This window comes from Antechinus flavipes, chromosome 3 (assembly GCF_016432865.1).
Source record: "Antechinus flavipes isolate AdamAnt ecotype Samford, QLD, Australia chromosome 3, AdamAnt_v2, whole genome shotgun sequence".
Classification (NCBI taxonomy): domain Eukaryota; kingdom Metazoa; phylum Chordata; class Mammalia; order Dasyuromorphia; family Dasyuridae; genus Antechinus; species Antechinus flavipes.
Window position 1 is genome coordinate 172,622,819 of NC_067400.1, and position 16,881 is coordinate 172,639,699.

General features: G+C 35.0%; 1 protein-coding gene across 1 annotated transcript in view; it reads left to right on the forward strand.

Annotated features, from left to right (window-relative positions):
- TMEM255B (transmembrane protein 255B) overlaps window positions 1-16,881 on the forward strand; it is a 128,040-nt gene that overhangs the window by 13,565 nt on the left and 97,594 nt on the right. The window contains exon 2 of the mRNA XM_051984252.1: window positions 2,509-2,651. Within this exon, the coding sequence (XP_051840212.1) occupies window positions 2,509-2,651 (143 nt within the window). The remainder of the gene's footprint in view (window positions 1-2,508; window positions 2,652-16,881) is intronic.

The following is a 16,881-nucleotide window of genomic DNA, read 5'->3' on the forward strand; positions in this document are numbered from 1 at the left end:
GACTGCAGGAAACCCTTAGCCCAAATCCTTGGGTTGGTAGCAGTAAAGTCAAAGATCATGATTCTAAGTCAGTGTTGTCATTCAGTCTTATCCAATTATTAGTGACACCATTTGGGGTTTTCTTAGCAAAGATCTTGGAGTGCATTGCTATTTCCTTCAGTTCATTTTATAGATGAGGAATTCGGGCAAATAAGAGTGACTTGTCCAGGATCACATACCTAGTAAGTCTGAGGTTGGATTTGAATTTATGAAAATGAATTTATAAAATTGATTCCAAACCCAGTAGGTCCCTGTAAACTAATATAATCCAAATAATTTTGTTTTGCTTCTTCTCTTTGAATGTTTTACTCATAAATGTCAAATGTGATGAAATTGCTTCCCAAATGAGATACTAGATTCTTGTCTTACTTCATAAAGAAGTCTATAACTCTTGCAAACTCCGTGAAAGAAGAGACCATATATTTTTCCCTCTACCTAACATAGTAGGTACATTAGCATACACTGCACACAGTACTGAGATAATATTTGTTTGTTGCTCTGCTCAAAAGTCTTTCATTTAAGAACTAAGAACACAGCATTACATGACCATATTAAGTCAATATGATTGTCTGACCTCTTAAATAAGGGGTGTGTGTGGGGGAATCTTTTTTTTTTTTTTTTTGCCAAGGGCCATTTGAATTTTTATAACATCATTCAGTCCATACAAAATTGTTAACTTCTGGAACCCAGGCAGTGTATCTCCCCTTCATCTCATTGCTGCCAGCTGTGTTGTTGAGGTTGGGAAGGGGCTATCCCAAAAGTTTGGGGTGTCAGACCAGTGTCACAAGGTGTTTCAAAAGAATTTGCAGGCTTAAAATAACTGTATGTATATGTATACATATATTGTCTTTAACATATACTTTAACATATTTAACACGTATTGGTCTACCTGCCATCTAAGGGAGGGGATAGGGTGAAGGAGGAGAAAAGTTGGAACAGAAGGTTTTGCAAGGGTCAATGCTGAAAAATTACCCATGCATATGTTTTATAAATAAAAAGCTATAATAAAAAATAATAAAAAAAAAAGAATTTGCAGGCTTGAACCCATATCTTTAGCCAAGGGGCAAAGTTTTATTGCAATAGTAAGGCCACTATGAAGCAGGCTGAATTGTAAGGGAATTCAGCAGAGAAATGAAGCAAGCTTTCAATCATAGATATTCTAATTCTATGGCTCAAGGATAGGGTTAGGGAGTAGTCTCAGGAATTTGGTTCTCACGTCCAGCCATTCTGGAGAGCAATTTGGAACTATGCTCAAAAAGTTATCAAACTGTGCATACCCTTTGATCCAGCAGTGTTTCTACTGGGTTTATACCCCAAAGAGATACTAAAGAAGGGAAAGGGACCTGTATGTGCCAAAATGTTTGTGGCAGCCCTGTTTGTAGTGGCTAGAAACTGGAAAATGAATGGATGCCCATCAATTGGAGAATAGTTGAGTAAATTGTGGTATATGAATGTTATGGAATATTATTGTTCTGTAAGGAATGACCAGCAGGATGAATACAGAGAGGACTGGTGAGACTTACATGAACTGATGCTAAGTGAAATGAGCAGAACCAAGAGATCATTATATACCTCAACAATGATACTGTTTGAGATGTATTCTGATGGAAGTGGATCTCTTCGAGAAAGAGAGCTAATACAGTTTCAATTGATCAAAGATGGGCAGAAGCAGCTACACCCAAAGAAAGAACACTGGGAGATGAATATAAACTGCTTGCATTTTTGTTTTTCTTCCCGGATTATTTATACCTTCTGAATTCAATTCTCCCTGTGCAACAAGAAAACTGTTTGGTTCTGCACACATATATTGTATCCACGATATACTGTAACCTATTCAACATGTAAAAGATTGCTTGCCATCTTGGGGAGAAGGTGGAGGGAGGGAGGGGAAAAATCGGAACAGAAGTGAATGCAAGGGATAATGTTGTAAAAAATTACCCTGGCATGAGTTCTATCAATAAAAAGTTATTTAAAAAAAAAAAAGGAATTTGGTTCTCACTGACTAGACAGTCAGCAATTGATTGAGAAGTGGTATTATTCACAATTGTTTCAGGAGTTTGATCTGTGGGAGTTTCCTGAGGCCAGAAGCTGTCTGATGGAGGAGTGATCAGACTCAGACAGATTGGGTATGAGAGTTTACTATGTCAGAAAATCTAGAATCACTGAATTATTGTCGGAACAGAAGCCTCCCTAAAATAAGGGGACCACAAAATCATATTACATCAGTATTGCCTTAGCAAATGATTTCCTGGGCTTTATATGGCTTATGAAGTTCCCCATTTCTGTCTTAAATTAACCTAAAAGATGACTAGTTTATCTTTGCTGGGACACATCTCCCAAAATTGTTTATTTTGCATTAACAGATATATGAGAAACTATGCTCATTGCCTTGTACCATGTTTGCTAAAATACCTATCTTTGTACTTATGCATTTTTAACAGATTTTCTCCTCTCTCACTTTCCCCACAGAGCAATTTGCAAAAAGAAAGCAGATTTCTCTTTGGTTTGCTGTCTCTCTCCTGGTGGCATCCATCTTCATACTAACCATTGGCCTTGCAGCAACAACCAGAACTGAGAATGTGACTGTGGGAGGCTACTATCCAGGAATTATTGTGAGTGAAGCACAGATGTGCCTGGGATGATTGTGCCAGAAGTTGCATTTTGTGGTGTGGATAGGGAAATTTCACATTTCTTAGAGTCTTTTCCAATTGTTTTGTGCTATGAAATTGAAAGTTGAAATCAAAGAAAGTTTATAGTCCAATCCATGTGTCTGGATAATGCTTGTGTTTCAAATGTTGATACAGAAACACCCCTCTCTCCATTAAAAATTAGAAAGAGGCTTGAATGGACATTTAGTCCAACATATAGTTGAACAGATACTCTCTTCAACATCTCCAATAAGAGTTATCTCATTTTAGCTTAAAGACTTTCAGTAAAGGTAAATCTACTACTTCCCAAAGCAGCTCATTTCACTTTGGGGTAGCTCTATTCCTTATAAGAAACTTAAATTTCTCTCTCTCTCTCTGTGTGTGTCTCTCTGTCTCTGTCTATCTGTCTCTCTCTCTGTGTCTCTGTCTCTGTCTCTTTGGTAACTTCCACTTTTTCCTCATTCCTTCAAATCTAATAGTATGATCCTTTTTCCATAAGAAGGCATTCCAGATACTTGAAGACAGATATCACATCTCCCTCCAGTACTCTATAACAGTGGCAGCAATAACAACAACAACAACTAGTATTTATTTACATACTGCTTTGAGGTTTGTAAAGTACTTTACTTTAAACAAATTTCTTTCATTTTTAGTTTATGGAATAAAACAAGAATTTCCATAACATAGTACGATTAAAAAAAGGTGATTGCATAGGAAACTGTAAATCTCCTATACACAACTTGTTATTCATTTCAAATGTACAACAAAATTATCATGTAAATTTTTTTTCCTTCCCTCCCAAATCCATCACCCTAGAGATGACTAACCATTAGACACAAATAGGTATACATATATTTAAAATTATACATACTTCTTTCTATCAATTATTACTTTAGAAGCATATATTTTTTCTTCACATTTTCTTTAAAGCTAATTTGGTTATTTATAATAGTCAAAATAACTTTTTTATTCCAAGTCATCCTTAAAACAATATTGTTACTATAAACAATGTTCTCTTGGGGCTTATTTCACTCTTTATTATTTTATGCAAGTCTTTATTTTTCTATGATCATTGAGCTCATCATTTCTTATAGCACAGTAATTAATATTCTATTACAATCATATATCATAACTTGTTCAATCATCATTCAAATGATGAGCATGAGCATAACCGCAATTTCCAATTCAAAGTACTTTAAAATATTATCTTATCCTCACAACAACTTGATTATTACCTTCATTTCATAGTTGTAGAAACTGAGGCAAGTGGAGTTTAAGTGAGTGTCTGAGGCTGGATTTGTATTTGGATCTTTCTAACTCTAGTTTTGGTGTTCTATCCACTACACCATCTAGCTGCTTCTAGTCTAGCCATCCCCATCCTGTTTTCATTGATGGGGTTCATGGCGGCATCCCAAAATATATTGGATTTATGAGCTGGTGTCTCAGGTTGATGTGGGTTGTGGTCCCTTTAAGAATTGATTTATTCCTTCCTTTCTGATGTCCAGCCTCTCCTAGCTGATGCATTATCAATCCAGGAAGCTAGGACCTTTGATTCACAAACTCTGGTCAAAAGCATCCCCTTTGAATTCCAATAGAAGATCCGGGCTTGTCCCAGCCCCCACCCAGATCTGAATCAGTTTGGGCTCTCCCAGCCCCCATTCTAATGATCTGCTCAGGTTTCCCAACCCTCACCAAGAAGACTCAAACCCCCACTGAAATCCAGTGAGGAGCCAACTTGGAACTCCACCCTCAGACCCCTTTAGCTAAATCTCTCTTTATAAAAGAATCAAACTGGAGCCCTCTCTTTGCAGAAGGTCAAAACATGCTGGCACCATGCCTGGCACCCCAAGGACTCTCTGTCCACTGGAACCCTGTTTCCAATGCCATCTTATCTCTACCTTCACCTATTTCCTTAACTATATTTTAACCTTACTTCCAAACTCCATAACAAACCTCTTTTATCAATCTAGCTTTTTGCCTGTAAATTCTTTTACAGGGGACTCACGCCGCTGCTAGACCTCATTTAATTCCATATCCTTGCACCAAATCCAAGGGGATTGCAAGGGAGCTCTATTTGACTCCCTGTACCTCAAACCTGCCACTAGACCTCAATTAAACCCTAATTGCATTTAGATACCTCATATCTAGACCTCATCAAGATTGTATCAAAAGAAATTGTAGGCTTAGACATTTTCCAAATCAAGAAGCAAAGATTTTTTATGCTACTAATAGTAGCCTAAATCTATCATGGTTTTTAAAGGGGTTTCAGCAATTAATAATGGGAAAGACAAGTTTTCTAGGACAACTCACAATTAGCCACCAGGAACATGCTATTAAGGAGGAAGCTTGGCAAGTGGGAAATTATACCATTGACTAGTGGGACAAATTCCTAAAGAAGTTTAGTTGGGGAGAGGAGGTTTACAATAAAAGTACATTTCCTGGGGAGCAGTAGTGACCACAAAAACAGAGACTCTCAGAGTAAGAAAAAGCAAAAAGGGATTTATTATCTCTCCAGAAAAGGTATCTCCCATCTAACAAAGTGTTTGTCAATAAAAGGAGTGCAAAGTAAAAACTGTAAAACACAAAATTAAATAGCCTGAACCCAGAAGCCCCTCTCCTACTCCCCAGCTTGGCCTTTTTTCCCATTGGGAGAATTTGGGTTTACATTCTAATCCCAGAAATCTAACCTTGAAACAAAAGAATAAGTTGCCTTAAAAGAGGTACTTAGATACTAATTAAAAGGTGGTGGGAAACAAAAGGGGACAAACACCTGCAACTTTATTAGCTATAATTCTACTTGTTATTATAAAATCTCTCATCACAATTAAAGTATAGTTTAAAGGTATATTCCCATGAGAATGTCTTCACTTCACACAGTTAATTCCATGCAATTCTATAAAGAATTTCCCTATAAAGGGAAAATATAACCATGGAATTGATATCATAACTTGGCTTTCTGATTAGATAGAGGGATTATGATAATTTTGTCAGTTCAAGATATTTCACAAGGAACCAAAGAACCCACTTAAGGTTTAGAGGATTCCATCAATGTTCCTCCCTATTTACCTCAAGGAGTAACTAAGCTTCCAGATCGTATACTATAATTCCGGTTCTCTCTGTCAATGCCTATCTAGCTACCCAGGAACTCATCAATATGACAGGGACTTGAGTTTCTTCATAAGTCTGATTGCCCTCCTTTGAGGATTTTCTAATGTATTAATTTTTTTCCCCAAAATATGGGGTCTAGAATTGAATCTAATACTACATATTAGTTCTGATTCAAAGCAGAATGAATGTTGTATGATGATTTTTATTTTTGATAGCTTATTAATGCCCTCTTAATGCAAGCTAAGGTTCCATTAGATTCTTGGAGATGATATATCATACCATCATCTGATATTAAACTTTTAGTACCACTAAAATACTCAGATCATTTAAAGACAACTTGCCATCTAACCATGCCTCCCATTCTTATGATTATGAAATTTTATTAAACTCAGCTAGAAGACCTTCACACTTATCCCATCTAAATTTTATCAGTCCAGTGTTCTAGACTAAAGCATCTTAAACTGTGGGTTACACCTTCATGTGGAGTCATATAACTGAATATGGGGGTCAAAAAGTTTTGATTGGTTATCAGTTAAATGTTTGATTTGTATATCTATTTTATAAACCTATATACCTGGAGTATAAAAATTTCTCAAGTGAACAGGGGTCAGGAGTGGAAAGAGTTTAAGAAATCCTGTTCTAGTCCAAGGTATAAAACTTGCCACTTGGATTCTCCCTTTTATAGAACTAGATTAAACATAATTGGAAGTTGTCTGACAAAATAAATAAAGATGTAATACCACACAGATAATTTTAATTTGTGGTTTCCTAATATGCAATCTTTAGGAATTTGATACCACTATTCCAGTCGAAATGCTTTTGGGTTTCTAGATATTTCCCAGGGAATTCATTGTGATGGGGGTGAACCCTGAAACTATCCCCCTTGACTTTTGGGGGGAAGCAATGGGGGTGAACTCCCCTTTGATCTATAAAAGAAAGGAGATTCGGACTCTGAAAAGTCTGAGAAAGCATATCTTCCCAGAAAAGTGGCTTTATTCAATTGGAGATCTTGGTCAAGTCACCCTCCATTGATCTTTTGGGGGTAGCCCAATCGTCTTCAGGAAATTCTAGGCTCTGGGAAAAAGCTTTCAAAATTATTTTATTCAGTTGGGAGATCTCCCTGTTGAGTAGCTTGGAAACTCCAAGTTAAGTATCTAGGCCTGGGGGCATTGACTCTCTTTTCAACTGGAACCAAGCCTCAGACTGCCAATAAAAAGACAATTTTGAACCCCAAATCTTTGCAGAAGTCCGAAGTAAGATTATGTTTTGCCAAGGGACCTCTCTTCTTGGCACAGCTGCATGCCAGGACTCTTGCCTGCTGTGAAGGTAATTCTCTTCTCAGTGATAACTTTTGTTATTTCTCTGACAGGACCTCTTGCCACTGAGTTGTCTGTCTTCCTAGCAAAGCTGGCTTCTCAGTGCCAATAAAAATCCCTTTTGCCATTGAGACTTTTTGGGTTCATGAATTCTTTCATATTGAACTTTTGCCAACCAGAGGGGATTCTCACATTCTCTACCACTAGAACTGCATCATTTGGAATCTTAACTTTGCTTTAGGGTAATTCACTTATCTCTGGACAATTTTGTGGAAGGCATTTCATGGAATTCCATTCAAGTCAGTGTTCAAGGAGATATTATCTAGATAGCATAGATTGGCCCCACAGGCCCTCCCCCATCCTCTGATCTCCTTTTAACTCTCCTGATTTCTCATTAGATGAAAAAAAGTCAAGTCAACAAGCCTTTATTTAAAATGACTATGATAAGTACCAACATGTGTACCATTGATATGTACCAGGCATCAGGCTAATTGGCAGGGAAACAAATACAAGCAAAAAGAAAGACAGTCTTAGTGGAGTTTATATTCTAATAGAGGAAGCCCTTACATAAAACCAATCTGAAAAGGGAATGGGCAGGTACTTGTTCAGGAGAATGAGGATGTAGCTCAGAAAGTCAGTAGCAAAACAGTGAGAATAATAAAAGATAATTGTTCTGGGCTCTTCTACAAAATAGTGGTTCAGTGAGGAAGTTTCCAATGGGAGTAGGAGGCTTCAGGGACAGAGGGAACTTCAAAAGTGAGGAGAGCCAGGAGAGGGGGAAAAAAAAAAACAACAACTCTAATGTAGTATATGCTACTAGATGTGTAATAGGAGCAGGGTAATGTCTTAAGACAAGTAAGCCAATCTATGAATACAACCTCAAGAGAGCATTCAGCAACAGAAATAGGGAACTTGGAGTAATTTTCACTCTAGACTAAACTGAGTGATGAGAATTTCTTATTTTGCATACTTCTGCCTTTTAGAGTCCCTAATTCAAAGTTTACCCCAAGTGCCATCTGATATGTGAGACCTTTTCCAAACCCCGCAAGTGGTAGACCTCTCCAGAAATTATCTTGTATTTATTTTGTGTAAATGTATAGTTATTTTCTTTTTTCATATAATAATATTTTTCTAAGTGCATGTAAAGATAGTTTTTTGTAAGATTTTGACTTCCAAGTATTTCTCCTTCTCTGCCTTCCCTCCCCAAGATATCAATCAAGCTACTGTAGATTATACATGCATAATCTATATCAAACATATTTCTTCATTAGTTATATTGTGAAAGAAGAATCAGAACAAAAGGGGAAAACCACGAGAAAGAAAAAACAAACAATAACAACAACAGGTGAAAGTAGTATGCTTCAATCTGCATTTAGAGTCCATAATTGTTATTCTAGATGTGGATAACATTTTTCACCATGAGTCTTTTGGAATAGTCTTGAATCACTGTTTTGCTGAGAAAAGCTAAGTCTATCATAGTTGATCATTTCACAGTGTTGCTGTTGTTGTGTACAATGTTCTCCTGGTTCTGCTTACTTCACTTAGCATCAGTTCATGTTTCCAAGTTTTTCTAAAATCATCCTGCTCATCATTCTTTATAGAACAATATTATCCCATCACAATCATACATACTACAACTTGTTGAGCTATTCCTCAATTGATGGGCATCCTTCAATTTTCAATTCTTTGCCACCACAAAAATGGTTGCTATAACTATTTTTGTATATGTGAGTCCTTAAAAGGTACACATAATTTTATGTCCCTTTGGACATAGTTCCAAATTGATCTTCAGAATAGTTGCATCATGTATAACTTCACTAACAATGTATGTGTTCCAATTTTTCCACATCTTTTCCAGCTTTTGTAATTTTCTTTTTCTCTCATATTAGCTAATCTGATAGGTGTGAGATGGTACCTTAGAATTGTTTTAAGATGCATTTCTCTAATCAAGAGTGATTAAAAATCACAATTTTTTTTTTATGACTATAGATAGGTTTAATTTCTTCATATGAAAACTGTCTGTTCTCTGACCATTTATCAATTGGAGAATGACTTGAATTCTTATAAATTTGACTTAACTCTATGTTTTTGAGAAATGAAGCCTTTATCTGAAATACTAGCTAAAAAAACTGTTTCCCAACTTTCTGCTTTCTTCTAATCTTGGTTGCATTGATTTTGTTTTTACAAAACCTTTTAATTTAATGTAATCAAAATTATCTATTTTTCATTTCATAATGTTCCCTAGTTATTCTTTGGCATAAATTTCTCTCTTCCCCATAGATCTGACAAGTAGCCCTCACTTCACTAATTTGCTTATAGTATAATTCTTTAGATCTAAATCTTGAACCCATTTTGACCTTATCTTGGTCTAGAGTATGAGATGCTGGTCTATACCTAGTTTCTATCATATTATTTTCCAGTTTTCTCAGCAGTTTTTGTCAAATACTGAGTTCTTATTCCAGTGTTTTGAGTTCATCAAACTCTAGATTACTATTTTCATTAATTACTATGTCTTATGTACCTAACCTTTGGTTTTATATAACTTTAGATACCTTTTCATTAATTACTGTATCTTGTGTACCTAACCAATTTCCCGGATTCCACCACTCTATTTCTTTAGTCAGTGCCAAATAGTTTTGTTGATTGCTACTTTATAATACAGTTTTGAATCTAGTACAGTTTGGCCACCTTCTTTTGCATTTTTTTCATTAATTCCCTTGATATTCTTGACTTTTTGTTCTTCCAGATGAATTTTATTATTATGTTTTTCTAGCTCTAGAAAATAATTCTTTGGGAGTAATTAGATTGACATGACATTGAATAAATAAATTTAGGTAGAATTGTTATTTTTTGATAGCATGCCCTACACATGACCTTTTGATATTTTTCCAGTTGTTTAAATTCAACATTATTTGCGTGAAAATTCTCCAAATTGTAAGGGTTTTATTTGTTTTATTTTTTTACCTTATTTCTCAGAATATAATAAACTTTTTTTTTTCCTGAGGCAATTGGTGTTAAGTGATTTGCCCAGGGTCACACAAGTAGGAACTGTTAAGTGTCTAAGACCAGATTTGAACTCAGGTCCTCCTGACTTCAGGGCTGGTGCTCTATCCAGGGCTGGATCAATTCTTAATCATCATTTTGCCTTAACAGATATAGTTTTAATGCAGTTACCCATATGGATTTTTTTTTAATTTTTAAAAATTTTATTTTTTATTATTTTTAAAACAATTTTTTTTGTATTTTTGTATTTTTTTTTAATTTAAAAAAACTATTTAAAAATGGTTTTTTTTTAAAATTTTTATTTATTTATTTATTTATTATGGCTTTTAATCTAGAAAACATATGTATGGGTAATTTTTCAACATTGACCCTTGCAAAACCTTCTTTCCCCCTCCTTCCTCTCACCCCCTCCTCTAGATGGCTGGTAGTCCAATACATGTTAAATATGTTAAAATATATGTTAAATCCAATATACATATACATATTTATACAGTTATCTTGCTGTACAAGAAAAATAGGATCTAGATGGAAAAAAAACCTGAGAAGGAAAACACAAATGCAAGCAAACCATAACAGAAACGGTCCTCTCTTTGGGTTCATCACTGAACAAGTGGAACTGATTTGAATCATCTCATTGTTGAAGAGAACCATATTCATCAGAGTTGATCATTGTATAATCTTGTTGTTGCCATGTATAATGATCTCCTGATTCTGCTTATTTCACTTACCAACAATTCATGTAAGTCTCTCCAAGCCTCTCTGAAATCATCTTGTTGGTCATTTCTTACAGAACAATAATATTCCATAACATTCATATACCACAATTTATTCAGCTATTTTCCAATTGGTGGGCATCCATTCAATCTCCAGTCTCTAGCCACTGCAAAGAAAGCTGCCACAAACATTTTTGCACATATGGGGCCCTTTCCCTTCTTTAAGATCTCTTTGGGATATAAGCCCAGTAGTAACACTGATGGGTCAAAGGGTATGCACAGTTTGATAACTTTTTTAGTATAGTTCCAAATTGCTCTCCAGAATGGTTGGATTTGTCCACAATTCCACCAACAATGTATCAGTGTCCCAGTTTTCACACATCCCCTTCAACATTTGTCATTATCTTTTCCTGTCATTTTAGCCAATCTGAGAAGTGTGTAGTGGTATCTCACAATTGTTTTAATTTGCATTTCTCTGATCAATAATGATTTGGAGCACCTTTTCCATATGGTTTTTAATAATAACAATAGTTAATTTGCACAAAGTACTTTAGGTTTGCAAAGGCCAATTAATCTTCATGAAAACCCAGTGAGGTGGATGTTGTTATTATCCTCATTTTATGATGAAGAAGCTGAAACTAACAAGAGTGATTTGTCTTGATAGGGTCTCAACTTGAATTCAGGTCTGAGTTTAGTTTTTAAAAAGTGGAATCAGTTTTCCCTTTCACATTGATTAGTATTACATACCTTTTCTACCTCCTTTCTCTGCTCTTTAATTGGAATGTCCTGGAAAATACTTTGCCTCTCACTTTTTGTTGTGTTCCTGAATGTGGGAAGCCTATAAAAGTGACTTTTTTGTGTATAGTTTTTTCCTTTTTTGAGCTTAGCCAGCTTGCCATCATTAGCCAAAAGTCAGAACCCAGACCCTGGGGAAACCCACAAGAGGTTTTTCTTTTAGCATGCTCTGGCATAATCGTCTTTTAGAACTCCATCTAGGGCAATGTGTGGGGACAGCTGTAGAGACAGAAGGCAAGTATCTGAGCTATAGATGGTAAAGACCTTGAGGTTTTAGAATTGCATGATCTTTCTGTAAGTTCATGAAAAAACTTTGGATCAACAAATAGCTAGAAGAATTTTTTTCTTTTAAAAATTTTGATTTATTTAATATCTATCCTAGCAAGGAATATTAATGACATTAAGGTTTAAATAGGATATCAATGCAGGCATAATTCTCTAGGAAATATAGATATTTTGGCAATAGTCTGAAATATAGATATTTTGGCAATAGTCCAAAATATTCTAAATGGAAGAAGATTGTTTTAAGTATGTTTTTGGAATTAAATCACGGAAAGAATGAATTTCCTGTATTCATTCATTTGACAAATGTGTCATTTAAATCACTTATGTGGGACACTAATTAAAGTTTCTGTGTACAAGTCAGCAATTCATTATAATGAACTGCTCTTAGGAAGAAAATGTCTATGTTGTAAATGAGAAAATCCTCAGCAGGCTTTCTTAAATCATTGTTGCAAAATAAATGTTAAAAAATGAGTCCTACTGAAGAATTATATTAAAAAATTGTATCATAGTATCTGTGCTGATGTCCTATTCTCATTTTTTATCCTAAAACAAAGGTAAGCTGTTCTTAATGACAGGACCAGTTGAGTGGCTTTGCTCTAGCAAGCCAGAAATGGAGACTAATCTAGATATTGAGAAACTCATGGAACAAAGTTCACTGATTTGTAAACCATATATTGTACCCAAGGAATATACCCAATGCCTTGATCCATAACATATCATGGTTGCTAAAGTTTATATTGGGGTTTTACTGAAAAGTTTTCAGAGCCTATTGGCAGCATTATAACATAAACTAAAATTTTCTTTCTTTCTTTCTTTCTTTTTTTTTATTAAAACTTTTTATTTTCAGGGCAGCTAGGTAGCACAGTGGATAGAGCACCAGCCCTGAAGTCAGAAGGACCTGAGTTCAAATCTGGTCTCAGACACTTAACCTATGTGATCCTGGGCAAGTCACTTAACCCCAATTGCTTCAGCAAAAAACCAAAACAAAACAAAAAAACCTTTTTATTTTCAAAACATTTGCATAGACAATTTTTCAACCCTGACCCTTGCAAAATCTCATGTTCCAATTTCTTCCCTCTTCCCCACCCCTTTTGTCCACCCCCTCCTCTAGATAGCAAGCAATCCAATATATGTTAAACATGGTAAAAATATATGTGTTAAATCCAATTTTTATACAATTTATATAATTATCTTACTACACAAGAAAAATCAGATCAAAAAAAAAATGAGAACCAAAACAAAATGCAAGCAAACAATAACAAAAAGAGTGAAAATGCTATGTTGTGATCCATACTCAGTTCCTACAGTCCTCTCTCTGGTAGCAAATAGCTCTCTTCATCATAAGATCATTGGAACTGGCCTGAAACATCTCATTGTTGGAAAAAACCATGTCCATCAGAATTGATCATCACATAATCTTGTTATTGCTATGTATAATGATCTGCTAATTTCACTTGGCATCAGTTTATATAAATCTTGCCAGGCCTCTCTGAAATCATCCTGCTGGTCATTTCTTATAGAACAATAATATTCCATAAAATAACATTCATATACCATAACTTATTCAGCCATTCTACAACTGATGGGCATCCATTCAGTTTCCAGTTTCTTGCCACTACAAAAAGGGCTGCCACAAACACTTTTGCACATGTGGGTTCCTTTCCCTCCTTTAAGATCTCTTTGGGATACAGGCCTAGTAGAGACACTGCTGAAGCAAAGGGTATGCAGTGTTTCGTAGCCCTTTGGACACAGTTCCAAATTGCTCTCCAAAATGGTTGGATCAGTATACAACTTTACCAACTATGTATTAGTATCCCAGTTTTCCCATATCCCTCCAACTTATATCATTATTTTTTCCTGTCACTTTAGTCAAACTACAGGTGTGTAGTGGTATCTCAGAGTTGTCTTAATTTGTATTTCTCTGATCAGTAGTGATTTGGAACATTTTTTTCATATGACTAGAAATTGTTTTAATTTCTTCATCTGAAAATTGTTCATATCCTTTGACCATTTGTGAATTGGAGAAATTTATAAGAATTTGAGTCAATTCTCTATATATTTTAGAAATGGGGCCTTTGTCAGATGTAATAATTTCACCCCAGTTTACTGCTTCCCTTCTAATCTTGTCTGCATTGGTTTTGTTTGTACAAAAACTTTAAAAATTTAATATAATCAGAATTATCCATTTTACATTTCATTATGTATTCTACTTCTTTTTTTGGCCATAAATTCCTTCTTCTCCACAAATCTGAGAGGCAGACTATTATTTGTTCTTCTAATTTGCTTATAGTATCACTCTTTATGTCTAAATCATGAGCCCATTAGGCTGTTAGGTGTGAGTCAGACTATTTTTTACCATACTATTTTCCAGTTTTCCTGGAAATTGTTGTCAAATAGTGAGTTCTTATTCCAGAAACTGGAGTTTTGGGGTTTATCTAACACTAGATTACTATAGTTATTAACTATTGTATCTTGTGAACCTAATCTATTCTACTGATTAACTGCTGTATTTCTTAGCTAATACCAAATAGTTTTGATGACTGCTGCTTTATAATATAGTTTTAAATCTGGTACAACTAGGTCACTTTCATTTGCATAAAAATACTTTTTTTTATACCAATTACATGAAAGTTTTTTCATGTAATTTTAACATTTTTAACATTTAACATTTAACATAACAATTTTAACATTCTCTTTTTTTGTTTTGAGTTCCAAATTCTATCCTTTTTTCCTTTTTCCCTTTCCCCTTCCCAGATGGCAACATTTTCATATAGGTTATATTCATGAACAGACATGTAATCTTATGGAAGAAAAAAAAAAGAAAGAACAAAAATAGCCTGCTTTGGTCTATTGCTATTTGTTCTTTCTCTAATTACCATTAGTTAGAGGAAGATAGCAATTTTTCATAATGAGTCCTTTAGGATTGTTTTCGATCACTGTATTACTGATAAAAGCTAAATCATTCACAGTTGTTCATTGTACAATATCGTTGTTACTATGTACCCCGGTTCACTTCACTCTGCATTAGTTCATGTAAGTCTTTCCAAGTTTTTCCAAAACCATCCTGCTCATCATTCCTCAGGCACTTAACATGTACTATCTGTGTGCCAAATCACTTAATCTCAATTGCCTCAAAAACAAAAATAAAAACAAGTAAGGGAGAAACTTAGAGAATAAATACAAAAGCGTGGGATTGTGCTATTAGTAACCTCTGGATCATTAAAGTTCACAATGAGCTGAAGGTACTGATGAATGCTGGACAACTAAAGAATAAAACTCTTTTATCAAAACTATGTGGAGACTGAAGATCAAAGATGGGATAAAACCATTGTTTTGAAGTCTGGAGTAGGTGATCAAGGACAAAGAAAGCATAAATTTCTCCTCACTGGAAGTTTTCAAATGAAGGTGTATGACAAATCTTTGGGGATTTATTATAGAATCCTTGTTCAGGTGAAGTTGAACTGAATAACCTCAGAAATCCTAATTTTGGATAAATTCATTAGTAAATTAGTGGAGAGGGAGGAAACAAGGATTTCTTAAGCACCTACTATGTGCTAGGCATCATACTAAAACATTTTACAAATATGATTCATTTGATCCCCACTGAACTTCTGGGAAGTAGGTGCTATTGTTATTTCCCCTTTACAGTTAAAAGAAACTGAAACAGACAGAAGTTACATGATTTGAAGAGGATCACACTGCTACTAAGTGTCTGACACTAGGTCTTCTTGGCTCCATTTCCAAGGCTCTATTTATTCAAAGAGCCACCTAGCTGCCTCCTCCTAGTGGTAAGGTGATTACTTTTTTGTTCAGTACCTTACACAGACCATGTATTAAGGCAGAGAGGGTTATTTGCATCAGTGAAGGGTCACCATGGCAACAAAATCATTGCTTCTTGAAATATTGATGTACTTTGGATATAAAAAAATAACATGTTCATAAATTATTGGAACTGAGAAGGACGTTAGATCTTTCATGAAGCCCTCCTATTTAAACATGAGGAAAATGTTATCCAAAGAATTCAAGTGATGGGACTAAAATCACTCTGCAAGTTGGTTTCTGAACTAGTATTCAAAAGAGCTGACACTTATATAGCTTGTTTAAGTTTATGAAACACTTTATATATTTTACCTTATTTGAGTTTCACAATAACCCTGGAAATTAGGTACCATAGGCATTGGTACCATCTGAAGCTCAGAAAAGGCACATGGTTTGCCCACTGACATAAGGTGAGTGCCAGAGGAAACTTTTAAGATTCAGTCTCTACTGTTTCCCAGTCCAGCCCTTTTTCCAATATAAGGTTTCTCAATTTCTAATTCAATGTTTTCATTTTTAATTTGCAAAGAAATTTTTGGAAAATTCCTTCTTCTTCATGAAGATGATTAATTATTGGGGAAAACCTAACACTGGTAACCATCGAGAGTGCTTTCGTTTGAGAACACGAAAGCAAACTCATTCTGAGACACTGTCAGCAAGTGACGCCTTCTTCGCTGCACAGAGCATTTGCCTTCAATAATTAGCACCTCTATTTCTGTGCCATGTTCCTTTGTTCACTAACACTTCATTCATAACCTGGGCGACTTAGATGATACTCCATAGATTTGAGCTACATTATAATGATAATAGATAAATATTTCTCTAGCCCTATCTAAGGTTTGCAAAGCAAACAAAATCTACATTTTTCCTCTCCATGGCAGATCTTCTCAAAATTATGACTTTTTTTGTCTTTGGGAGTCCCTATCTCAATCAATGAATCAATAAGTTATTTATTAAAAATTTATTGTGTGCCAGAAACTGTGTTGGGTGATGGGTAAACAAAGAAAAAAGTGAAACAGTAATTTCCCTGGAGTAGCTTACATTCCATCAAAGAAGGCATGTAAACATATAGAAATCTATATCTATTTACCTATTTATACATCTTCTATTTATAAAAAATAAGAGATGACTTTAGGGAAAGAGAGCCAGTACTGCCCT